Genomic DNA, 24,618 nt, shown 5'->3' on the forward strand with positions numbered 1-24,618 from the left:
TTCTGCATCTCATTAAAATTAAGGCAGCATAAATCTGAAGTAGATTGTATATTAAGATGTATGTGTCAGGGGCGCCTGGGTGGCTCAGTTGGTTAAGCATCCTACTCTTGGTTTCAATTCGAGTCAAGATCTCAAGGTTTGTGAGGTCAAGCCCCGTGTCAGGCTCTGTGCTGGCAGTGTGGGGCATTCTCTTGCTCCCTCCCTCTCTCTCCACCCCTCCCCTGCTCTCACTCAAAATAAATAAATAAACTAAAAAAAAAAGAAAAAAAAAGGTATGTGTGCTACGCCCTAGAGCATCCACTAAGGAAATAACTTAAAAACTATCGTAGGCTTCGGGGTGCCTGGGTGGCTCAGTCGGTTAAACATCCAACTTCGGCTTAAGTCATGATCTCACCGTTTGTGGGCTTGAGCCCTGTGTCGGGCTCTGAGCTGTCAGCTCAGAACCTGGAGCCTGCTTTCAGATTCAGATTCTGCTCTCCATCTCTCTCTGACCCCCCAACCCTGACTCATGCTCCTCTCTTTCTGTCTCAAAAATAAATAGACATTTAAAAAATACATATATAGAGGCTTGGAGCGCCTGGGTGGCTCAGCTGGTTAAGCGTCTGTCTCCTGGTTTCGGCTCAAGTCATGCGTGGTTAGTGAGTTCAAGCCCCATGTTGGACTCTGCACCACTGGTGTGGAGCCTGCTTGGGATTCTCTCTCTCTCTCTCTCTCTCTCTCTCTCTCTCTCTGCCCCTACCCCGCTAGCTTGTGCTCTCTCTTTAAATAAATATGTAGGGGTGCCTGGGTAGCTCAGTCCGTTGAGCGTCCAGCTTCAGCTTAGGTCACGATCTCACAGTTGTGGGTTCGAGCCCCACATCAGGCTCTGTGCTGACAGCTAGCTCAGAACCTGGAACCTGTCTTCTGATTCTGTGTCTCCCTCTCTCTCTGACCCTCCCCTGTTCACGCTGTCTCTCTCTCTCTCTCTCTCTCTCTCAAAAATAAATAAAACATTAAAAAAAATAAATACGTAAACTTAAAAAAAAGTTAAAAGGAAAAGACAAGAAAACAAACAAAACAAAAAATGTATATAGTAGGCTCAGGGCACCTGGTTGGCTTGTGGGTGGAGCATGGATCTGGGGGGTTGTGAGTTAGAGCCCCATCTTGAGTATACGAATTACTTAAAAAATAAAATCTTATACAAAATGGATTAACATAATGGAAAGAAAGCAAAAATAATATTAAAACAGGGAAGGGGACAAAACATAAGAGACTCTTAAATACAGAGAACAAACTGAGGGTTGCTGGAGGGGTTGTGGGAGGGAGGATGGGCTAAAGGTAAGGGGTACTAAGGAATCTACTCCTAAAGTCATCTTTACACTATATGCTAACTAACTTAGATGTAAATTTAAAAATAAATTAATTAAAAAAATAAAATCTTTAAAAAATAATAAAAAACATATAGTAAAAAATTTTAAAGAATTAAAATGTTACGCTAGAAAATAGTCACTTCGCGCAATGTAAAGCAGTAAAGACATAAATTCTCTAAAAAATTAAATTCTACGCAAGAGCATTTCGGTAAGTGAAACACTCAGACTGCCCCCCAGACCTCCCTGGGAGCCTACAACTCCCGGCGTGCCTTGGCACTCCCAGACTCCCTTACCCGGGGAAAGGAGGGGCTAGTAGAGCTGCTTCCTGTGAGTTGTAGTCTAGTGGCGAGGGAAGGCGGGGCTGTGAGAGATTGGTGGATCCGGAGTCAATGAAAACGCAGATCTTGTTGAGCGCCGGGCCTAGAAACCAATGGGCGTGCGGCTTGCAGGAGGCGGGACTTCCGTCAACGGAGTCCTGGTGAGCGGCTGCGCGAGGGCGGCCACTTCTTTTCTTGAGTGGCGGCGAGAGCGGAGGGTGCGCCATGAAAGCCTCGGGCACAGTAAGTCGAGTGCGGTGGGGCCGAGGACCGGGAAGTGCGAGGCGGATCGCATTCGGGGCCCTGGCAGGTGGCGTGGGCCGCGTGGGGGGGCGTGAGCCCGGCTTTGTCGCGCGCTATACCGCGCCGCCGCCTTCAGGTGCCGCCAACATGGCGGCCATTGCGGGCGCCGCGTGGGGAGGCTGGTGCCATGCTCCCGGGCCGCTGGGGAATCAGGGGGACCGGAGAGGCCCGGCTTCCTTTCCGGCGGAAGGGGCAACTTGCGCGACTTGGGCTCTCCACGAACAGGTGGTCCGCGGGGCTAATTAGTCAGATTGGGAAGTGGGAGTGTGAGCTGAGCTTGCGATAATTTTTGCTATTTTCGTGAAATAGCATGTCCTTTACAGGTATGTTCCTTTGTACTATATTGTAGGGTTTGGTCTTGGCCGACATCTTTCTATAAACAGGGAGTTTCTGCTGGGAACTCCAAACCCCTTAGACTGCTGCTGGGAAAACTGAGGCAGCTGCAGGTCCCATGGCAGTAGGGCTGGGAAGGGTACTGGATCTCTGTCCTGATTCTGTCTGGAGTGTGCTGTGTGATCCCAGGCTGGTCACGGTCTGGGCTCCTGGGCGAAAGGACCTTGGGAAGATGTAGTGAGCTGGAAAGACGCTATGGAGTTTAAAGGCTACAGGCCTAGGCTACATCTTTTCCCAGGAACATAAAAACAGAAGGGGACAGGACAGCGAGATTGACAGCCCTGCCTGGCCTTCCGGATGGAGCCCAGGCAAAGGGGACCTTAGTTAACCCTCCCTACCCTCAACCCCTGTCAGGGAAAGGTTCAAACAGTGGCCTGACTCTGTCACCGGGACTCCACACGGATGCCCTGCACTGGAACAGTCCTCTTGATCTCTGATCTGTGTTGGGAAAGGGGCAGTCTTCACAGTTGCGTCAGAACCCCGGGCCAGGCCTCCCCTCATCCCTGTTTCTCTTTCAGCTGCGAGAGTACAAGGTGGTGGGGCGCTGCCTGCCCACCCCCAAGTGCCGCACTCCGCCGCTCTATCGCATGCGCATCTTTGCACCGAATCATGTCGTCGCCAAGTCCCGCTTCTGGTACTTTGTGTCTCAGCTGAAGAAGATGAAGAAGTCTTCGGGGGAAATTGTCTACTGCGGACAGGTACGCGGTGGCTGAGGTGTGGCATGGATTCGCACGTCCCTGTGGGGCACCCCTCACTGCACAGAACTCCCAGGCTTCGTAACCCCTGGCCTGGTTGGATGTGCTGGTTGGGCCTTAGGTCAGGAGAGGACAGATACCTCCGTGCCCTTTTCCTAGGGAGACAGCCAAGGCCCTGGAGGGTGTGGCCAGCACCTTTGCTGGACCTCATCTGTAAAGGTGCCATCACCTTGGCACGTTTGCTGTGCCCTGAACTGTGCGCTCTATGGCCGCTCGGGGTGCAGCTGGTTTTCAGCCTGGGTAGTCCCTGGGTGAGTAGCGTTTGGGAGGCGTCTGGAGCTGTGGGTCCACGTGAGGGAGGTAATCCAGGCTGGGACTGCTCTGTGCCCCCGGTGTCACCGTGGGAGTTTGTTCCAGGACAGAAGGTGTTCCTCGTGCACTTTAAAATTCAGAGGCTGGGAGAGGGCACGAGGGAGACCTGGGCTGGGCTCGGGCCACTCCCCGCGCCTCCCTCAGCCAGCTTCCTCGGCAGGTGTTCGAGAAATCCCCGCTGCGGGTGAAGAACTTCGGCATCTGGCTGCGCTATGACTCCCGCAGCGGCACGCACAACATGTACCGGGAGTACCGGGACCTGACGACGGCGGGCGCCGTCACCCAGTGCTGTAAGCCGCTCGTGGCCGCCGCCCGGTCCCTCCCTTAGCTTCCCCTTGCAGGACACAGCTCACCCGCCCGTGTCCTCCCTTCAGACCGAGTCCGGGTGGGGAGCGGGTGGGCCAGGCACGGCGATTGGGATGCGGAGGCAGCATTTGCTAAGGAGACGGGAGTGGAAAGGATGCTCCGGGAGCACCTTTTTCTGGAAGCTGACAGCAGGGGGACCCTTGGGTAGACATGATTCCCGCCCAGAGTCTAGCCTGGGCCCCGTCTGGTAGGATGGGGCGGCAGGCTACCTGCCGGGGCCAGAACTCGAGCACCTCAACCCAAGAGCTGCTGTTCCTCATAACAGCGGTTTAAACAGGGGTGCTGACAGCAAGTGGATCTCGTCGCCTTTGGGGGGCTGTGGCCGTGCCCCTCAAAGTGAATTTGGAGGTTCTACACCCCTGTTGGCTCATGCCTGTTGGGTTCCTTCCTTCTGGGTCGGACCCCCGCGGTACACGCTCACCCCCCCCCCACCCCCCGCAGACCGAGACATGGGCGCCCGGCACCGCGCCCGCGCCCACTCCATCCAGATCATGAAGGTGGAGGAGATCGCAGCCAGCAAGTGCCGCCGGCCCGCCGTCAAGCAGTTCCACGTGAGTGCCTTGGGAGCCCTGCTCGGGGCGCTGGGCTGGGGGGGCTCTCCCCTGGAGCGGGTTGCTGGCCTAGCTGCTCCTCTGTACCCACCCCCACCCCCAGCTGCAGGGAGGCACTGGGTTTGACGCAGGAGCCCAGTGGGGGGTGGCCACACCTCAATGGTCTCCACCTGCCTTTCCTCATCACAGGACTCCAAGATCAAGTTCCCGCTGCCCCACCGGGTCCTCCGTCGCCAGCACAAGCCACGCTTCACCACCAAGAGGCCCAACACCTTCTTTTAGATGCAGAGCCTCCCTGTCCCCGGGTTCGCTCGAATAAACTCCTTGCGGAAACCAGGGCGTGCAGACATGCTTGTGTTCTTTGTGCGCCCTGCAGAACTCAAAAGGGCGCGGCCAAGCTGTGGGTCCTCTGCTCTGGGAGGGTCCTCTCTTGAAGTGGGGCCCAGACGCCTGATTCCTCCAGAAGGGGAACCCTAGGAATGAGAAGGCCACACCCCTAAGGTCTCTCCTGTTGCCTCTGCTCCTTGGGACTCCAGCCAGGGGCCTCGGGCAGGGTCCGAGAGCCAGAGGGCCCCCTACTATGAGCTTTGGAGTAGATTGCAGGCCATAGATTTGGTCCCTACATGTGTTGCGCCTGCCTTGTTGGCAGCAGGCCTCCACCCTCCCCGGGTCTGTGGGAAGATGTGGTGCCCGGATACTTGCAAGGAATCAGGATGAAAGGGTTGGTTCCTTCCACCTGTAGGTTTCCCTTCCAGGCTCAGAACCCTGGTCTTCGATTCCTGGCTCCTCAGAGCGGATGTGAGGGGACACCGAAGAGCCCGTGAGCTTGCTGTGCTGGGGGAGTTTGTCCTTCACTGGCTGGGGGGCCCCTCGAAGGACACCCTAATCCTGCCCAGGGAGGTGAAGGTCTCACTGGGTGTCCGTCTGCAGGAAACCACTGAAGGCCTGGGGAATTCTAGGCATGGAGCTAATCCCTCTCTGGCCGAGCCTGTCAGTGAGGCTGAGGCACAGCTAGGAAGGAGCACAGATCTTGGGAAGCATCTGTCCTTGGGGTGTGACCTTGGGCAGCCCTGGCCTTTTGAGCCTTGATGTCCTCAGATTAGGGAACCGAGCAGATAGCATTTACTGAGTTGACAGTACTTGGGAGACTTCCAATTATAGGCACCGGGGGCAAAGGTCAGTCAGGATCTGCCTTCTGCTGCAGGGGGCTTGGGGTGGGAAGAGGTGCCGGCCCAGAAAGTCTGGATACAGTGGGGTTGGGGAGCAATTCGTGCTGGAGTGTCCCAGGCAAGGGTGCAGTGATCGTCTCCCCCCTTATGGCGTCCTCAGTCTGGGTGGTTTCCAGAAAACCAGGGGGGTTTTAAACCGCACCTCTACTTGGAGAGGCGCCTGAGGCAGAGCTCCCGTACGGCAGAGCAGCCATTGTCCTGGGAAACCCCTGAGGATGGGCTCCCGGGCGGGACCCCTGGTTGCCTTGCCCGTCCATCTCCAGGCCTTTGCACTTGCTGAGCACTCGACCTGGGCTCCCGGCCCAGCTTTGGCCTTGCTCAGGTCTGAAAGTCTATTCATGTGAGGAGCGAAGGGCTTTCTGTGTGCCACCAGATGGAGAGGACAGGGACAGCCAGTGACTCTCCCTGACTGTACTCGAAGGCTGACCAGCTCCAGGGCCTGGCATTGCTGGACCGAGTTTTTCATTTTGATCTGAAATCCTGCCCCACCCCCGTAGATGAACCAGGTTACTCTCCCAGGAGCACTTAGCAAGGAGCCTGTTTTCCTGCCCGGCAACACCAGGGGTTCGCAGACTTGGGTGGCTGGAGAAAAATCACTTCTTAGGGTTTGAAGTTGCTTTTTCTTAACAAGGCGGGCACTAAGTTGCTGTTTCGTAAAGCTCTTTACAGATGTGGGGGGAAAGACTTTAAAAAAGATCCACGTTTTCCCTATGGATGGTACAGATACTTTATTCTAGGGCGATTCGTGATGGTTTTAAAGGGGTATTTTGGGAGCCAGGCTAGAGTTTTTGAATTTTTTTGCCTCGTTGGTTTCATTCATCTGTGACTTCAGGCAGGAACCCCTAGTTGCTGCAAATACTCTCGCTGAGTGATTGGATCTCCGTATCTAGATGCCACCCAGAAGGAAAAAGTCCATTTCCAGGCCTTCTCACCTGGGGGAAAGCATGGGATGCTAGCATTGGTGATGTCTGCCGTTTCCAGGGAATCCCCGTCTGGCTGGAATAGAGGCTGGATGGCCGGGGCTCCGGCAGCCGGCCTTGGCCATCAAGAAGCCACGCATGAGTAACAAGGCGGAAGGGCTTTGGGTACCTGACCCTGTGTCTGCAGGATCCGGACAGAGAGGGACACACCGGTCCTGCTGCTGCTGTAATCTGGAGCCCTTCAGTCAACTGTGACTTGGTCTTGAGGGGGGATCACCAGGACAGGGGAAGGCCAGGACCTCGCGAAGGCGCCCTGCACCCCCGTGCCCACCTTGGGGCTTCCACAAGGTGTTCTGCAAGTTGGAGCCTGGCAACCGGGGCAGGGGTGGCAACCAGCAGAAGGGTGGGGTCAGTCCCATTACTGAGGGACCTTTGAACTGAGGATAAGTGCACCCCGGCTCCCTAACCCTGCCATCTACTCCTCAGGGCTCCTCAGGAAGCTCGCCCACCCCGAAGTCCCCACACAGAGCTGTTGTCAGGACGCTGGCAGGAGGTGGGGGCGGCTGAACTGAGCCCTCACTCTACAGAGGTGGTTGAGGTGCTGGAACCAAGCAGAGCACAACCCTGGAGTAGGCGGCAGTCGGCCCTTCGCTGGGAGGCCCGTGAGGTAGGCTGGCCTCTCGGACTGCTGGCCCTCCTCTGGCTGGGGCCCAGGGAGGGGAAGGTTCTTTCTCGATACCCAGCCAACTCCAGAGGACAGGACAAGAGTGTGGAGTCTGCAAGGCCCTGTCGGGCCCTTCCCGCCTCAGGCACTGAAGCTCCCAGGTCCTGTCCCTGGGTTTGTCCAGGTGCCAAGTGTCATTCCGGGCGGAACCTCACAGGCTGCCCCTCCCTGCACCTCACTGCTGAGTCAGGACCATCAGGGAAAAGGGCAGGCACCAAAGCATAGTTTGTGGGGGCGCCAGAAGCCCTGGTCCAGATCCTGAAACCAAGAGACCGAGAATCGTGGAATCCTAAAATCCCCAGGATTTGGGAATCATGGAATCTCTCAGAACACAACAGCACCATTAGTAAAAAATGGTTTGCTTTTACCAAGTGCAAGGTAGAAGTTCAAGGACAGACACCCAGGTCAGGCTGGAGCCACAGTAGCTCAGAACCAGGGAGCTGGGAGGAGACTGGGGGTGCCTGGGTGGCAGGCAGGTGTGGGGACAGCAGATACCATGTAGCACCCTGACCTTCCTGCCCCTTGTGCTCAGACCACCTGCAGGGATGTCCCTGCCCCCTCCCCCGTTCTGTGGTGGGAACTGTACTGTCCGGGAAGGTCCATCTCCTCCCGGCTCCCTGCACCCCTCCCTCCCCAGAGAAAATGGTCCTACCCACCTCTTCAGGGTTCCCAGAATCCTAAAGGGTTGCAAATCCACCCATCTCTGCCTTGGACATGGAGGTGGCTTTTCAGAATCTACAAGTCTCATTAGGTCCCTCTTGCTCCAAACTCTCCATTGACCCCCCCCCCCGCCCCCAGCGCCCTCAGAATAAACCACACACTTCACCAAGGCTCAAGGTCCCTCGTGGCCTCCCCTGTCCTCTCGCTCTGCTCACTCCACTTGTTCCACCTCAGAGCCTTCGCACTGCTATTCCCCCTGCCTCAAGTGCCCTTCCCCCAGCTCTCGACAAGCTTGGCTCGCCCTGTGCCTTCAGGTCTGCAATCAGCTCCTCAGAGGCCCCCCTCCCAGAAGCCCCACAAAAAGTCACCCCCAGGCCCCTCTGTCTCTGACTTGACTTCACTCATCATCAGCTTCTGGAATGTGTGTTCACCTGCTGGCCTGGTCAGTGTCATGCGGTCCGCCTGGGTCCTGATGTGTCCCCAGCAGCCGGTGTGTGGTCCTGCACACAGTAGGCACTCGCGGGAATGCGCCTCAAGCGGGGCTGTAGCCTCCTACCTCACAGCCGAGGAAGAGAGGCCTGCAGGGGGGGTGGTAACCACTCCCAGAACCTCCTGGCAATGCGGACTAGATTGCCTGCTGTGCAAAAATTTGCGTATACTTGCGTCTGTTTGCAGGCTTTTTGGGGACGGGGATCCCCACCCGATTTCCCCCTTTCCCCGCCAGATTTTTCAGGAGGGTGCGGCGAGGCTGAAGGTGGAAGAAGGAAAGGAACTCGGTTCCTTCCCACCCTGGACAGCGGGCAACAGACGACCGTGTGGGAGCCGCAGAATGGAGGTCCCGTGGGGTGGGGTGCAGGCCTGCTCTGCGCTGCGCAGGGAGAGTGGGGAGAGAAGCCAGTCCCGGGGAAGACGATACGGGAGATGCTGGACCAAACTAGAGTGGCGTGTGTAGGCCAGAGAAGACCACCAGGGGGCGGCAGAGGCTTGGGGAGGGCGCCGGTGCCAGACAGCCCCGAGGTTCTGATCCTTCCCGCTCCTGAAAGGAGCCCAGGTTGGGGAGACGTCGGGACTCAAACATAGAGGTCAGAGCCTCCAGAGGCCAAAGTCCCTCTGTCCACCAGCGAAGGGCCTCCAGACGACAGTGTCTGCGGCCTTTGATGGCATGACGCCAGGCAACGGACTTACCCTCCCCCCAAGCCGGGTGGGCTCATTGGTGCGATAGGAACATGCCAGACACTACCTCCCAGGTAGTCGTGGTTCTCCGTTTATTCTAGTTCATGGCCACTGACACCCCCTCCCCCATGACCTCCATTATACACACACTTAATGGCTGGCACAGGACAGTGGCTCCTTGCCGGTTCGGTGCAGGAACCAACAAAAAATAATGAGGCGCTTCCTCTGTGGGGGCTTGTATTATGCAAGTTCAGTGTATTTCTCTGAGGCAGGGGCTATTATACGTCCATTTGCAGATGGGGAAACTGAGACCCAGTGACCAGCAAAGACTCCCAAGTATGTATGCATTTAAGACCTGGACTCCAACGTTTCCCACTCAGCTTAGCCTGAGGTTGTGGTTTGGTGATGCCCTCCCACTGGGCTCTGGAGAAAGGGAGTGGGTCCAGGTGCCGATTGGGGGAGGGGTTCAAGCGGCAGGACAACCCAGAAGGGGAACCCCTGTCCTGTGGGGAAGCGAACTCTCCTTAGCTTAAGGTACAAAAGCACAGGGGAGATTTGAACGCTGAAGCCACTGCTCCCTGCGGTGTGGCCTCAGGTGAGTGACACGCCTTCTCTGAGCCTCAGTTTCCCCACCTGTCAACGGGAGACGTTAACAGCTCGTGGTGAGGGGGAAACTGCCACACAAAGCAAGAGCCCCCACCTCCAGCAGCCATTCACGTGGCCGGTCTTCGCCTTTCAGACCCGGTCCTGCGCGGAAAGGGTGCGGGTCCTGCCCGCCCTCGAGTCCAGGGGCGGAGTTTCGCGGGCCCCGGAGCCCAATAAATCCACAGCCGGTCTCCGCGAGCTGCCCCTTTAAGCTCCACGGAGGCCACGGGTCGTCTGCGCTGAGCACAGCCCCGGGGGAGAGGGACCGACGGCCGGCCGGTGGGCACACCGTTGCGCTGGGCAACCCGGACCAGGGAGAGGCGAAGTTTCCGGACCGACAGACGGCCGAGGCAGACGCGTAGAAGCCGAGGGGGGACGGGGAGGCCGACGAGGAGCCACAGGTCCCTTGCCCAGGCAGCCCCTGCCCGAGCCCCTCCCGCTGCCTCTCCCGGGAGCCACGGAGACAGGGGTGCGGCCGCGCGGCAGGGACCAAGCATCATCCCACCTCCGCGCAGCCCTGCCTCCTCGGCCGCCGCCCGTTCCCCCTGCCCGGGGCGCCCGGGGAGGCTAGAAGGGCCGACGCCGCGCTTGGCCCCCCCGCACCCGCACCTCATGGCCGCCGTCCAGGCCGGCGCGCGGGCCACTTTTGGACCCTGGGATTACGGGGTCTTCGCCCTCATGCTGCTGGTGTCCACGGGCATCGGGCTGTGGGTCGGGCTGGCGCGGGGCGGGCAGCGCAGCGCCGAGGACTTCTTCACCGGCGGCCGGCGCCTGGCGGCCCTGCCCGTTGGCCTGTCGCTGGCCGCCAGCTTCATGTCGGCGGTACAGGTGTTGGGTGTGCCAGCCGAGGCCTACCGCTATGGCCTCAAGTTCCTCTGGATGTGCCTGGGCCAGTCGCTCAACTCTCTGCTCACCGCTGTGCTCTTCCTGCCCGTCTTCTACCGCCTGGGCCTCACCAGCACCTACCAGGTACCGGGCCGAGGCCTGGAGGCAGGATCTGCCTGGCGGAGAACGCAGGGATGTGGAGCAGGGATCTGGTGGGGGTGGGGTGGGAGGGCTGGAGCTTTGAAGTCGTACAGGGGGCGGCAGGCGGGCTCCTTGCTGCTTTAATGGGGAGGGGGGTGGGGCAGACAGACCGACGAGAGGGTTCTGGGAAGTAGCCCCAGGCAGCAGGGTGAGGGGCAGGAAGGAGGAAGAGGAGCCGCAGTCCCGGTTCTCCTGGGTGGGAGCCCGCGAAAGGCGGAGCCAGATGAGCACTTAGTGTGGAAAAGCGCACACCTGCCCCCCACATGCCTGGGCGTGCACACACCCTAGCGATCGGCGGACAGCGGCCCCAGGGTTGGAAACCTTGGGTTTCGCAAGTGTCAGACAGCTAAATTAGAGGACCTCCCTTCAGGGCAGCAGGTAAAGCGATTAAAATCGTGACCGGTATACAGCAGGCGACCAATAAGAGTTGGCAACAGGCTCTGTATAGTTCGCGTGTTTATTCAGAGCGGCGCCGCCCCAGGGGCCAGTTGGCCACCAGTGGGGGCGAAGGAACGTGTGCACATTTGATGGATCAGCCTTCCTGGGCACACACACGCCTTGTGCACAGGTGTACGCAGACGGATCAGACTGTGTGCGCTTGGCTGGGGCCCCTGGGGGAAAGAGTGAAGAGCAAACTTGGCCTCCGGAGGGAGGGCAGAGGCCATGAGGGCGGGTGAAGTCCCCCAGAGGCCTCGATCTCCTGGGGAGGACCTGCCCAGTGACCCCGAGCCTCGGCTCCTCCTTGCAGTATCTGGAGCTGCGCTTCACCCGCGCAGTGCGGCTCTGCGGGACCCTGCAGTACCTGGTGGCCACAGTGAGTGACCTCGGCCCAGCCCTTGCCTCCAGGGTCCCGCTCTGGTCTCTCAGGGGTCCCAGACTTCGTCGGCCTCGCCCACAGCACTCTCTCATCCATCACGACCTAGTCCCGTGGGTCCCAGCCCAATCCCAGAAGGCCCAGCCCGCTACCTCTCTGGCCCCGCCCCCGTACCCCTGGCCTGACCCCGCCTTCAGCCTGTGCGGCCCCGCCCCCCGCCCTGACTCCTCCCTTCTCCACCGGCCGGTCCCCTACTCTCCCGACGCCGCGAGCTCCAGCAGGGCTGTCCTCCTCTCCTACTCCTTTCCCCCCACCTCTCCGTGGGCCTCACCTGGCCTCACCTGCCCAGGTGCTGTATACTGGCATCGTGATCTACGCCCCTGCGCTCATCCTGAATCAAGGTTTGATTCTAGAAGATTAGGGGAGGGTGATGGGTAGGGCGCAAAGGCTTCAAGGCTAGACGAAAGGGGAGGAGCAGCCCCAGGAGAGACTTGGGAAGGAAGAATCCTGGAGAGAGGACGGCCCTAGACACAGGGGCCAAGTTTGCACCCTGCGTGGAGGCCTAATGTGGGGGGTTCCTTGCACAGTGACCGGGTTGGACATCTGGGCATCTCTCCTGTCCACTGGAGCCATCTGTACCTTCTACACTGCTGTGGTGAGTGACCCCCCATCCCCACCCCACGTGGGGGGCTTCATGCCCACCGGGTGGGGGACACACTGGGGCCATCATCCACTCCCTACTTTCCCTTCCTGCCAAGGAAGCCTGCATCCCAGCTGGGCCTCAGTTTCCTCATCTTAATAATGAGAAGTAATGTGAAAGGCCTATTGCTGAGAGTCCAGGGATAAGCTAGCTTCAGGACTGGCTGGATCAGGGGCTACGGCAGCATCCTCCCGGTCCCTCTCCCATCTCTTGGCATCACATCAGCTCAGGAAGTGAGTTCCTATTTCAGGACTGGCTGGCAAAAGTCCCAGGAGGGTTCTGTTTGGCTGGCCTCCGTCGTGTGTGCGGGATGAACCATTCATAGAAGTTTGGGGGGCTGGGGACGATGTCATGGTTCAGCTTCACATGAATGGCCTTTGAGAGAGGAAGGGCTCCTCCAAGGGAACATCCAGGGGCTGCCATGGGCAGGCGAAGGTATGGAGGCTGAAAGGGTAAAAACAGCTGCTGGTAAGCATACTAGGGGTTGTCTTACTAATAACGGCGCCATCACGCATTCACTCACCAAACACTTGTGTGTGCAGGTGCTATTCCAAATGTTTTCCTCATATTATCTAATTAAATCCCCATCATAACACCATTTTACAGCTGAGGAAACAGACAGAGATGGGGCATCAGTCCCAGCAACTGCTGGTAGCCAAACTGGGTGGGCTTCAGGCAGATCCCTGCCTGACGCCCCGCCTCCCTCTCTGTCCCACCTCACAGGGCGGCATGAAGGCTGTGGTCTGGACTGATGTGTTTCAGGTCGTGGTGATGCTAACTGGCTTCTGGGTGGTCCTGGCCCGCGGGACCATGCTGGTGGGCGGGCCCCAGCACGTGCTTGAGATTGCCCAGAACCACTCCCGGATCAACTTGATGGAGTGAGTAAAAAGGTGGAGCTGACGTCCCTCTGCCCTGGGAGAAGCCAGCCCACGCCTCCTGCTCCAGGAATCCCTCCCTGCTCCCCTCCCCAGACTCCCCCCCCACCCCGCCGACAAAACCTTTGTTTCCCCTCTCTATACCTTCCTACCCCCATCCTGTTATCTGTCCCACCACATCCCCTGGCCAAACTGGAGACTGAAGGCTCTCTGAGCTCCCAGCGGGCACAGGAAGAATGATTTTTGAAGGTATACATGGTTGACTCAATAAACAAACACATTTTCAATCTGGCAAACTCCTACTCACACTCCAAAACCCACCCCCAAAATCCCCTTAAGGCCCATAAGGTCCAGAATGGCCATCTGGGGCCCTTGAGAAGGTGAAGTCAGTATGGCATTCCCACGTGGGTGTCTTGCCCTGCCCTTCTCCAGCTTTAACCTGGACCCACGGAGCCGCTACACATTCTGGACTTTTGTGGTGGGCGGCACATTGGTGTGGCTCTCAATGTATGGTGTGAACCAAGCACAGGTGCAGCGCTATGTGGCCTGTCGCACGGAGAAGCAGGCCAAGCTGTGAGTGTTTAGGAGGGGCAGAGTGGGGGCCTCTGGGACATGCTGGCCACCCCTCCGCCTGAGGCTGCCTCTCCCCGCAGGGCCCTGCTCATCAACCAGCTGGGCCTGATCCTGATTGTGTTCAGTGCTGCTGGCTGTGGCATCGTCATGTTCACGGTCTATATAGACTGTGACCCTCTCCTTGCGGGGCGTATCTCTGCCCCAGACCAGGTAAGTCTGGCCCAGGCTTCTAGGCCACCCCTACCCTCCCCACCCCCACTCTGAATTTCTGCCTAGGTAAACCTCTGGGGGCGAGGGTAGAACAGCATTCCTAGAAGAGAGAAGACCTCTGAAGTCCAGAGGCAGGAAGTCCAGAGACAGGAATGAGGATGGGGAAGATGAGACTGGGAGCCTGGGGGAGGGGGGGGAAGGGGGAGGGAGTGAGTAGCGGAGGGCACATTCAGATTTAGAGTCAGACCCCTTGAGGGATGTCAAGGGGATGGGACCTTGCTCCAGCATGAAATGATGGCATTGATATTAGTAATCATCGCCAGCTCTCCTGTCCCAAGCCCTTACTCTGTGCCTCATGCTGTTCCCTTCACATGCAGTTGGTCTCCCATAAAATCCTTCAACACGTGATGAGGCCAAGACCATCACCATCCCTGCTTTACAGAGGGGGAAACTGAGGCTGGAGTAGGTGGGAAGCAACTGCTCCGGGGTCCACAGGCAGGTCAAGGACAGCACCAGGGCCAGGACCGATGCCTGGTCCAGAGTCAGTTCAGAATCAGCAGAAGAGGGAAGGCTCTGTCATCTGCTGTCCTCCCCAGGGGTCAGACCCTGGACTGCCTGGCGCTGCGGCCACAGGTGGGGACGGCACCTCTGAGCCTTACCGTGCTTGTCAATAAAGTGGAGATGACAGGGGACTCTGCCTCACCGGGATCCTAGGGCTCTGTGCACGGTGGGGCTCAGAGAGTCAATCAGCAAACACACGAAGCACCTGCTGTGAGCCTCGGCTGCGCTGGGTCCTGGGGACATGCAGTGTGAAGACGGATAGAACCCCCTGTTTTTGGGGTGCTTCTATCCTGGAGGTTGACTCCTGTCTCCCCCCAGTACATGCCGCTGCTGGTGCTAGACATCTTCAAGGACCTGCCTGGAGTCCCCGGGCTCTTTCTGGCCTGCGCCTACAGTGGGACCCTCAGGTGAGCAGCTCCACGTGCTCAGCTGGCCACATATGAGCCCCTGTGGGATAGAATGTTCTGGGCATGTCCATCATTCACAGCTCCTGCTTGGTCCCAGTGGGCAGCTCAGGTGGGCCCAGCAGGAGGTACACCCTGCATATAAGTGGGGTTTTCACCTTCTTAACCCCTGGCAGGGCCACACCTCTCCCCTCTCCCTTCCTTCTTTCCTTCCTTCTTCCCCCCAAACAAATGTTTATTGAGCACCTGCTATGTGCTGCCGCTGCTGCCGCTCTAAAATCCCAGGGCGCGGCAGTGACCAAGTGGTCCCCCACTCCTGCCCCCAGGGGCCTCACGTTCTGGTGTGTGCTGTCCCATCCCTGCTCCGTGCACCAGTTCTCTGTGCCCCATCATTGCTCTGTAATGATAACTTGTGTCATCCGTGTCCTTGGTCACAGGCGCCCTTGCGCCCATGGGGGTGCCTCAGGTCTGGGGGCGGGGATGGTGGGGTGGTGGACATCTCCTCCACTCTTGGGTTTTTCTGTCACCCATGCTTCTGTCCTTGGGCAGGGTGGGGTCCTGGGAAGTCAGAAGTCCTGAGCAGCCGGGGCCTCCGCTAGCAGGTGGGCCACAGGGGTATGTGGCCAGTCCCTTAATGTGGCCTGATGACCACCCTCCCCACCCCCAGCACTGCGTCCACCAGCATCAATGCCATGGCTGCAGTCACCGTGGAGGACCTCATCAAGCCTCGGCTGCCCAGCCTCACACCCCGGAGACTCGTAATGATCTCCAAGGGGCTCTGTGAGTTGGAGAGGGGGAGGACTCCTGGGGGGGGCGGGGCTGGGGGCGTTGCCCTGCTGAGAGTGCCGTCCCCATCCGCCACAGCGCTCACCTACGGCTCGGCGTGTCTCACGGTGGCGGCGCTGTCCTCACTGCTGGGGGGAGGCGTCCTCCAGGTGAGCCCCCCACCGGCCCCTGGCCGCGCCCCACAGGCATCACTGCACCTGGCTGGTGGCAACTGGAGGTGGGAGGTGGGCGGCAGTGGCTTGGAGACGGGACCAGAATTTGTTAGGACGGAGAGTGGCCTCCAACCTGGGAAGGGGGGGCGGGGGGGGGGGGGAGGCAGGAGCAGGGAGTCCCCTCCCACTTAGGGAGACTGGAGCTGGGAGGCCCACAGCGGGATTCCTTGGGGCTTCCTTTCCAAGCGCGGGAAACTGAAGCCCAGAGAGGTGGGGTCGCTCTGCCCTCAGCTCCCCCTCCCCCCCCCACTGTCGCAGGGCTCCTTCACCGTAATGGGGGTCATCAGTGGCCCCCTCCTTGGAGCCTTCATCCTGGGAATGTTTCTCCCGACCTGCAACACTCCGGTGAGTGGGGGCGAGCGGGCCACAGGGCCGGGAGGGGGAAAGGCCTCCCTCCCCTGATCTAGGCTCCGCCCCCAAGGGTGTCCTCTGCGGGCTGGCCTCCGGCTTGGCGCTGTCGCTGTGGGTGGCGGTGGGCGCCACTCTATACCCGCCCAGCGCCCAGTCCTTGGGAGTCCTGCCATCATCGGCCGCCGGCTGTGCGGTGCCCTTCGCCAACGCCTCTGACCTCCTGGGTCTGCTCCTTGTCACCAACACCTCCAGCCAGAACCCCAGGTGAGCGAGCAGGTCTGAAGAGTGGGCGTGGCCTGAGAGGGTGCGTCTGGAGGGGACTGTTAATAATTACGGACAGAAAAGGAGGAATGTGCTTGGGCAGAGGTGAGGGAATGGCATCTCCAGTGGTGAGAAGGGAAAGTGCAAAGGCCCTGAGGTCCACTTCAGGTTAGTGCATTCCAACTATGATGAGGTTGGGGGATATTTAGTGGGAGGAGAAAGGTTAAGAGATGAGGTCCAGCCAGAAGAATTTGGTCTGATTCTTTATCCTTATAAATATTGAGATATAATTAAAATTAACCACTTAGAAGTGGTTTTTAGTATATTCGCGAGGTTATACAACCATCACTATTAACTCAAGAACATTTTCGGGGCGCCTGGGTGGCTCAGTTGGTTGAGCGTCCAACTTTGGCTCAGGTCATGATCTCATGGGTTGTGGGTTCGAGCCCTGCATCAGGCTCTGTGCTAATGGCTCGGAGCCTGGAGCCTGCTTCAGATTCTGTGTCTCCCTCTCTCTCTGCCCCTCCCCTGCTCAGGCTCTGTTACTCTGTCTCTCTAAAATAAATAACCATTAAAAAAAAAAAAAAGAACATTCTCATCACCTCAGAAGGAAGCCCGGTGCCCATTAGCAGTCACTCCCCATTTGTTTCGCTGCTCATCCCTTGGACATCTGGGTTGTTTCCATTTTTTGGCTACTGTGAACGGTGCTGCTGTGAACATTTGTGTGCCAAGTCTTGGTGTGGACATATGTTTTCATTTCTCTTGCTCTATACCTAGTAGTGGAACTGCTGGACTAGATAGTAATTCTTTTTTTAACATTTAAAAAATTTAAGTAATCTCTATGCCCAACATGAGGCTCGAACTGACGACCCTGGGATCAGGAGTCATGTGCTCCCTGGCGGAGCCAGCAGGTGCCCTGCCCCCAGCCCCATATATAATTCTATCTCTGACTTTTCAGGGAACCACCAGACTGTTTCTCAGAGTGACTGCCCCAGTTTACATTCCCACCAGCAGAGCATAAGGGTTCCAATTCCTCCACGTCCTTTCTTTTTTTTTTTTTTTAATTTTGGACATTTATTTATTTTGGAGAGACAGAGTACAAGCAGGGGAGAAGCAGAGAGAGAGGGAGACACAGAATCCAAAGCAGGCTCCAGGCTCTAAGCTATCAGTACAGAGCCCAATGCGGGGCTCGAACCCATGAACTGAGAGATCATTACCTGAGCCAAAGTCAGACGCTTAACCGACTGAGCCACCCAGGTGCTCTGATTCCTCCACATCCTTGATAATACATGTTATTGTCCATTCTTTAAAAATTTGGGGTGAGTGGGTGGCTCAGTTGGTTAAGCATTCGACTTCAGCTCAGTTCATGATCTCATGGTTAGTAAGTTCAAGCCCTGTGTCCAGCTTTGTGCTGTCAATGCAGAGCCCACTTTGGATTCTCTGTCCCCCTCTCTCTCTGCCACTCCCCCACTCAGCTCTTTTTCTATCAAAAATAAACATTAAAAAAAAAAATGGGGCGCCTTGGTGGCTCAGTTGGTTAAGCGTCTGGCTTCGGCTCAGGTCATGATCTCACAGTTCGTGGGTTCGAGCCCCATGTCAGGCTCTGTGCTGACAGCTAGCTCAGAGCCTGGAGCCTGCTTCAGATCCTGTGTCTCCCTCTCTCTCTGACCCTCCTCTGTTTGCGCTGTCTCTCAAAAATAAATAAAATACATTAAAAATTTTTTTAAATAAAATAAAATCATAAATTAATAAAATTCTAGCCTTCCTGGTGAGTGTGAAATGATATCTCATTATAGGTTTTTTGGTCAGACTTAAATCTTATTTCATCTTTCATAAAGAACAGAGGAGAGCTGATATGCAGTATCATTTAATGATCACTTCAATTATTTTTAAGTCATCTCCACACCCAACATGGGTCTCAAACTTACAACCTCGAGATCAAAACTCACATGTTCTACCAGCTGAGCCAGCCAGGTGCCCCTAATGAATATTTTTATTTTTGAAAGATTTTTATGTTTTTTTTTTTTATTTTTGAGAAAGAGAGAGAAAAACAGAGTGTGAGCAGGGGAAGGGCAGAGAAGGAGGAGACACAGAATCTGAAGCAGGCTCCAGGCTCCGAGCTGTTGGCACAGAGCCTGACATGGGGCTCGAACCCACAAACCGTGAGATCATGACCTGAGCTGAAGTTGGTTATGCAACCGGCTGAGCCAGCCAGGTGCCCCTAATGAATGTCTTTAAGCCACAGAAGGGCAGGGGTGTGCCTGGATGGTTCAGCCAGTGATGCCAGCAACTCTTGATCTTGGAGTCATGAGTTGGAGCCCCATATTGAGCATAGAGGTTACTTAAAAATAAAATCTTGGAATGCCTGAGTGGCTCAGTCAGTTGAACGTCCAACTCTTAATCTCAGCTCAGGTCATGATCTCATGGTTCATGAGATTGAGCCCCACATTGGGCTCTATGCTGACTGCACGGAGCCTGCTTGGGATTCTCTCACTTTTCTCTCTGCCCCCCCACACCTGGTGCTGTTTCTCTCTCTCTCAAAAAAAAAAAAAAAAGAAAGAAAGAAAGAAAGAAAGAAAAAGAAAAGCTTAAAAAATTTTAAGTAATAAAATAAAACCTTTAAAAATAAACTAAAAATGTAAACTTTAGAAGATTAGATTATAAATCAAAACTTTTTTCTATAACAATAGTTATTTTCCTTTTTTTTAAAAAAAATTTTATGTGTTTTATTTATTTTTGAGAGACAGACAGAGATAGTGTGATCAGGGGAGGCTCAGAGAGAGAGAGAGATACAGAATTGGAAGCAGGCTCCAGGCTCTGAGCTAGCTGTCAGCACAGAGCCTGACACGGGGCTCGAACCCACAAACTGTGAGATCATGACCTGAGCCGAAGCTGGATGCTTAACCAACTGAGCCACCCAGGTGCCCCAATAATAGTTATTTTCCTAATATTGCTCACTAATATAGGGTTTTATAAAAACTGAAATATAATTCAAACACCATAAAATTCACCCTTTTATTTTTTATTCTTTTTAATGTTTTTTATCTTTGAGAGACAGAGAGCAAGTGGGGGAGGAGCAGAGAGAGGGGGAGTCACAGAATCTGAAGCAGGCTCCAGGCTGTGAGCTGTCAGCACAGAGTCTGACATGGGGCTCGAACTCACAGACTGCAAGATTATGACCTGAGCCGAAGTCGACACTCAACTGACTGAGCCACCCAGGCGCCCCAAAATTCACCCTTTTAAAGTGTGCAACTTGGGGCACCTGGGTGACTCAGATCCCAGGGTCATGGGATCGAACCCCATGATGTGGAGCCTGCTTGAGATTTTCTCTCTGTCTCTCTGTCTTCTCTCCCTCCCTCTGCCCCTCTCCCCTACTCATGTGCTTTCTCTTTCTCTCTTTCTAAAACAAAAACAATGAAAAGAAAACAAAACAAAAAGAGTGCAACTCAGTGGTTTTTAATATTCTGGAAGCCTGTGCCTCCCTGTTCCCTCCACCTGTTTTGCTCATCTGTCCGCCCCCTAATCATTGTAATTTTGATTTGCATTTCTCTAATGACTAATGATTGACCATAGTTTCATGTTTCATATTAGCCATATTTATACCTTGTTTTGAGAAATGCCTATTCAAACCCTTTGCCCATTTCTTAATTCAGTCATTTGTTTTTTATTGTTGTTGTAATTTGTTGTGATTTGTGTATTCTTTAAACCTTTATGTATTCTGGACATTAGATCCTTATCAGATGTATGATTTGCAAATATTTTCTTCCATTTTGTGGGCAATCACTTCATTCTCTTGATAGTGTTCCTTGATCCACAAAAATTTTCAGGTTTGATGAAGTCCAGTTTATCTATGTTTTCTTGGATTGCTTGCACTTTGGCTGTCAGAGCTAAGAATCTATTACCAAATCCACGGTCACAGAAATGCACACCTATGTTTTCTTCTTAGAGTTTAATCTGGGTAGATTCTGAGGGTCATAGGGCATCACAGAGGCTGGTGAGCTGGGGTGGGAGGGGATCTGAGTTACATTTTACTAAGGCTCCTCTGGCTGTGTGTAGAAAACACCTGCGGGTAGGAGTGGGTTAGCAGGAGAGAAAGAGAGGCGGCCACTGCACACATCTGAATGAGCAATAATAGAAGACTGGGCTAGGCTGTGGCCGTGGAGGTAAGAGGAAGTGAGCAGATTGGGAGTGGCTTTTGGACTCACGCCTACCTCTCCCACCCCCAGCCCTGGAATGGACCCTGGTCGACCCGTCTTAGCTGACACCTTCTATGCCATTTCCTATCTTTATTATGGTGCCCTGGGAACGGTGAGCACTGTGCTATTTGGAGCCCTCGTCAGCTGCTTGACAGGTAAGCAAGGTGCGTGGGCTCCTCCGAGATCACATTGTGCTCACGTTGTGCGTCCCTCTGCCTCCAGGACCCACCAGGCAGAGAGAAGAGGAAAGACAGTCCTGTCAGTCAAATGGGCACCGCATGCTGGATGCATCTGCAGCCTTTATGCTGTGTCGTCTTTGGGACAACCCTGTGCTTCGCAGGGCATGTCCCATTTTGCAAAGGCAGAAACTGAGGCACCCCCTCCCCACCTTCTACCTGACTCTTCAGTCCCTCCTTTGCCTCCAAAACCAAGTCTTTGCTAGAGGCTGTGGGGTGGAGCTGTGAGACGCTGTCCATTGTGCTGAAATATCTTCCCATCCCCTGTCCCTCCTGGAACTCTGAATGCCACGGAGAAGTGGAAAGAGATCAAGAGAAAATCAATAGTGATCACAGTACCTGTTCTTGCTTCCTGTGTCTCAGACTTTACGCTCACCTGGGCTTCACTGAGCCCTTTTCTGTGCCAGGCATTATTCTAGATGCTGGGAAACAGTGAACAACATACCGGACCCACCCAGCCATGCACTGATGTATTACATCCCCTCAGTGTGTAGATGACAAAACTGAAGCCCAGAGATGGGCAAAGGCTTGCCAGGGCACCCAGTGGGTCCTTGTCAAGTCCGGGATTGGAATCCATCAGTGTCTCCCTTCTCCCTCCTTGGGCTTGGTCTCCAGTTCCTGTTGCCCTTTCACTAAATATCCCCATTTCCCTCAGGCCCCACCAAGCGCAGTGCCTTGGGTCCTGGGCTGCTGTGGTGGGACCTGGCACGACAGACAGCGACGGTGGCCCCCAAGGAGGAAGTGGCTACGTTGGATGACAGCTTGGGGAAGGTCAGTCACAGGGCTGGCTCCCAGAGCAGGGGGGAAGGGCAGTGAGACAGCTTTGGGTGCTCTGGGTGTGGCCATAATTCGGGGGAGGGACCTGGTGTGTCGCTATCTTTCTTAACCTCTTGTTATCTCCTGTGGAAAGCCTCCATCGAGAGTTGATGTGTCTTCAACACTTTTTATTATACACTTTAGCAAAGACTGAGCAGAATTTCATACTATTCATTTCCCTGTATCTGTTTTTACAATTATTTCCAATCTATGGCAGGTGAAACTGGTTTGCCTTTAGAGTATTGATGTAAAGTCCCTCCTGTAAATAAAATCACTTAATTCAAAAGTGAGTCAACTTAGAGAAAATCTTACATAAGAAACACAACAGGGGGTAGACCAACTTCAGCCAAAGCCGTGGGGTTGCTATGTGAATGCCCTGAATTTGAAAAATGCTGTCCCTGATCCAGACCTGCCCCTGCTCTGGAATTCCTGTTTCATTTTCTCATTTCTTACGCACTTGCTGAGTCCCCAGGCCTATTCTGGGTTGGGTTTTGAGTCCACTGTCTAAGGGGAGCAGGGGAACGCTGAACTGAGAAATGAGTAGGATCTCAGCAGGTAATGAGGACAGTGAAACAGGGTACTGTGAGGAGGGGGGCCTCTCGGAAGAGGGAAGAGATAGAGCCCATAGGGAGGAGGAGCCAGCCCTCGGGAGATCTGGGGGAAGGGCATTCTTCATGGAGAGCACAGCAGGTGCAAAGGCTGAGAGGCCAGAGGCTTGAGGGGGGAGGTATGGAGAGGGAAGGGATTTGGCTGGAGTGCTTTTAAAGGTCCTTCCAGCTGCTGAGGGGAAATATTTATTTTCTTGAAGGGGAACAGGCAGAAAGTCAGAGAGAGAGGGAGGGAGGTATGCATCCGTGCAAGCTCTCATGGCCTGGACTATAGGTGACATGGGCACTGGGGGAGACAAGTGGATGGAGATTTTGGAGGCAGAAGGGACAGAACTGGCTGATACACTGATCAGGGGGACAATTGTGCAACCCGACCCAGGTTCTGTCCTTCTAGGCCCTCAGTGATCCCATCTGGGGGATGAGCGGACACAGAGCAGAATGGGGTCTCGGACAGGGTCTCTTCTTCTCTCTCCCCTCCAGGGTGCTGAGGAACTGCCCTCTGGAGCCAAGAGGCCTCTTGACTTCCTTTCCACTGATGAGGACCATCTGCTCTTCCTGGGGCAGAAGGAGGTGAATGGAGCAGCCTCCCAGACCCCCAGCAGTGGACATGACCGTGGTCAGGACCTTCGTGAGACAGACCTCTGAGCCAGTAGGCGACGGACCACCTGGGATGCAACCTCCGGGTGGGCCACTGCCAGGCCACAGGAGAACAGCTTCCGGCTCCGATTGGCTGGCCTGTGTCCTGGGCAAATGAGTTTGGGACAGAATGTCCGTGCCCTATGGGAAGAGGTGAACCCCTGCCTATAGGAGATCATTTTATCCAGCCCCCTTCTCCCAGCCTTAGATACTACACCCTTGCCCTTTCCCCAAAACAAAGGCAGATTTTTCTCTATATACAATAGAAAGATGTTGGAGTCCCCTCTGGACAACATGGGAAAACTCCGGGCCCAAGATAGGGTCTGAGAAAGCCTCCAGCACTTCTCTGGAACATGTCTGAACCCTAGCAAGGATTTTGAAGGTCTTCAGGCACAACTCCCCCACACTCCATTTCACAGATGGGGAAACTGAGGCCTCAAAAAGGACAACAACTTGACCAAGGTCACAGAGCAAACCAGAGATTCATTGAGAGTTGGACACCAGCTCTTCTTCCTTCTGCTTCTCTCTGTTTTCCTCCCTTTGAAGGGTCAGACATCACATGGCCCTTGACCTTGGGAGCAAGAAGAGAGGATAAAGGAGAAATAATGTTTTCAATCTTCCTCTTTGTGCTTGGACACTACCCATCATGTCTATTAAGAACCGTGAACCAGGGCCCCTGGGTGGCTCAGTTGGTTGGGTGTCAGACTTCGACTTCGGCTCAGGTCATGATCTCATAGTTTGTGGGTTCAAGCCCCGCATTAGGTTCTGTGCTGACAGCTCAGAGCCTGGAGCCTGCTTCAGATTCTGTATCTCCCTCTCTCTCTCTACTCCTGCCCTCTCACATTTTGTCTCTGTCTCTCTCTCTAAAAAGTAAATAAACATTAAAAATTTTAAAAAAGAACCATGAAAAAAATAAAAATAAATAAATAAAAAAGAACCATGAACCCACTTCACAGAGGGACACACTAAGGCTCAGTGAGGTTGCCTGAGGTCACACAGTGAGTTCAGTCTGGACAGAAACAGGCCTGGGAGCTGCGTGATGCTGAAGTGATTGCTAATACGTCACAGGTGAACAGGGTGCCTTAGGTTGGGCAAACCCATGTCCTGGGGATGTTCTTGACTTTGGTTAGAGACTTAATCCACGCACATCAAATAAACAGACTTTGACACTTGATGTTCTGTGCTCTCTGAAAAATCATTCTGGCTGTTGCCTCAGATCTCCTCAAGTCAGATCTGAGTGTGAATCTCAGTGTCTCTTGCCCCAGACCTTTGAACAAACAAACCTGAGAATTTAACGCAGTAGAGCGAGGTAATAATTGGGGTGCTTTTTGCTGCCCTCCCTGGCACGTAGCTTCTCTCCCCATCTGGCTTGTTCTTGAAGCACCCCCTTCCTCACCGCCCTTTGTGCCTGGACCTTGCCAGTCTCCACACCATCCTTGCGCCTGTGCCTTGGGGTTTCTGTGACCTTGAAAGCTGGCTGCACTCACCTCTGCCCACACAACTGCTGTGGCTCCTGTGGTCCCCAAGAGAGCATCTCCTGCTCATTTTAATAGGGTCTCCCTGGAATTCAAGACCCAGAACCTCAGAATGTGAGCTTATGAATATAGAATCTTGGCAGGTATACCTAGTTAGATTAAGAGTAAGTCATACTGGATT

The 24,618-nt window shown here is 55.1% G+C and overlaps 2 protein-coding genes and 1 non-coding gene across 3 annotated transcripts; all 3 read left to right on the forward strand.

Moving 5' to 3' along the window:
- The first annotated feature begins 1,801 nt into the window (after positions 1-1,801).
- On the forward strand, positions 1,802-4,683 carry RPL18A (ribosomal protein L18a). Its single transcript, XM_029917169.1, has 5 exons — positions 1,802-1,909; positions 2,881-3,060; positions 3,590-3,719; positions 4,237-4,346; positions 4,536-4,683. Exons 1-5 carry the CDS (start codon positions 1,892-1,894, stop codon positions 4,626-4,628), a joined length of 531 nt encoding a protein of 176 aa, XP_029773029.1. The 5' UTR covers positions 1,802-1,891; the 3' UTR covers positions 4,629-4,683.
- Positions 4,022-4,154, forward strand: LOC115275588. The gene has a single exon (XR_003901649.1). It is a non-coding gene; the product is annotated as a small nucleolar RNA SNORA68 (small nucleolar RNA).
- Positions 4,684-10,309: 5,626 nt separating the features above from the next.
- Positions 10,310-23,695, forward strand: SLC5A5 (solute carrier family 5 member 5). The gene is made up of 15 exons (XM_029917651.1): positions 10,310-10,666; positions 11,472-11,537; positions 11,887-11,938; positions 12,125-12,192; positions 12,961-13,115; positions 13,545-13,685; positions 13,766-13,895; positions 14,775-14,863; positions 15,528-15,640; positions 15,725-15,795; positions 16,117-16,203; positions 16,280-16,473; positions 20,697-20,821; positions 21,558-21,673; positions 22,807-23,695. The coding sequence occupies exons 1-15, from the start codon at positions 10,310-10,312 to the stop codon at positions 22,969-22,971; spliced, it is 1,929 nt and encodes a 642-aa protein (XP_029773511.1). The 3' UTR covers positions 22,972-23,695.
- Positions 23,696-24,618: the final 923 nt, after the last annotated feature.

The sequence above is a fragment of the Suricata suricatta genome, chromosome 12 (genome assembly GCF_006229205.1).
Source record: "Suricata suricatta isolate VVHF042 chromosome 12, meerkat_22Aug2017_6uvM2_HiC, whole genome shotgun sequence".
Lineage (NCBI taxonomy): Eukaryota > Metazoa > Chordata > Mammalia > Carnivora > Herpestidae > Suricata > Suricata suricatta.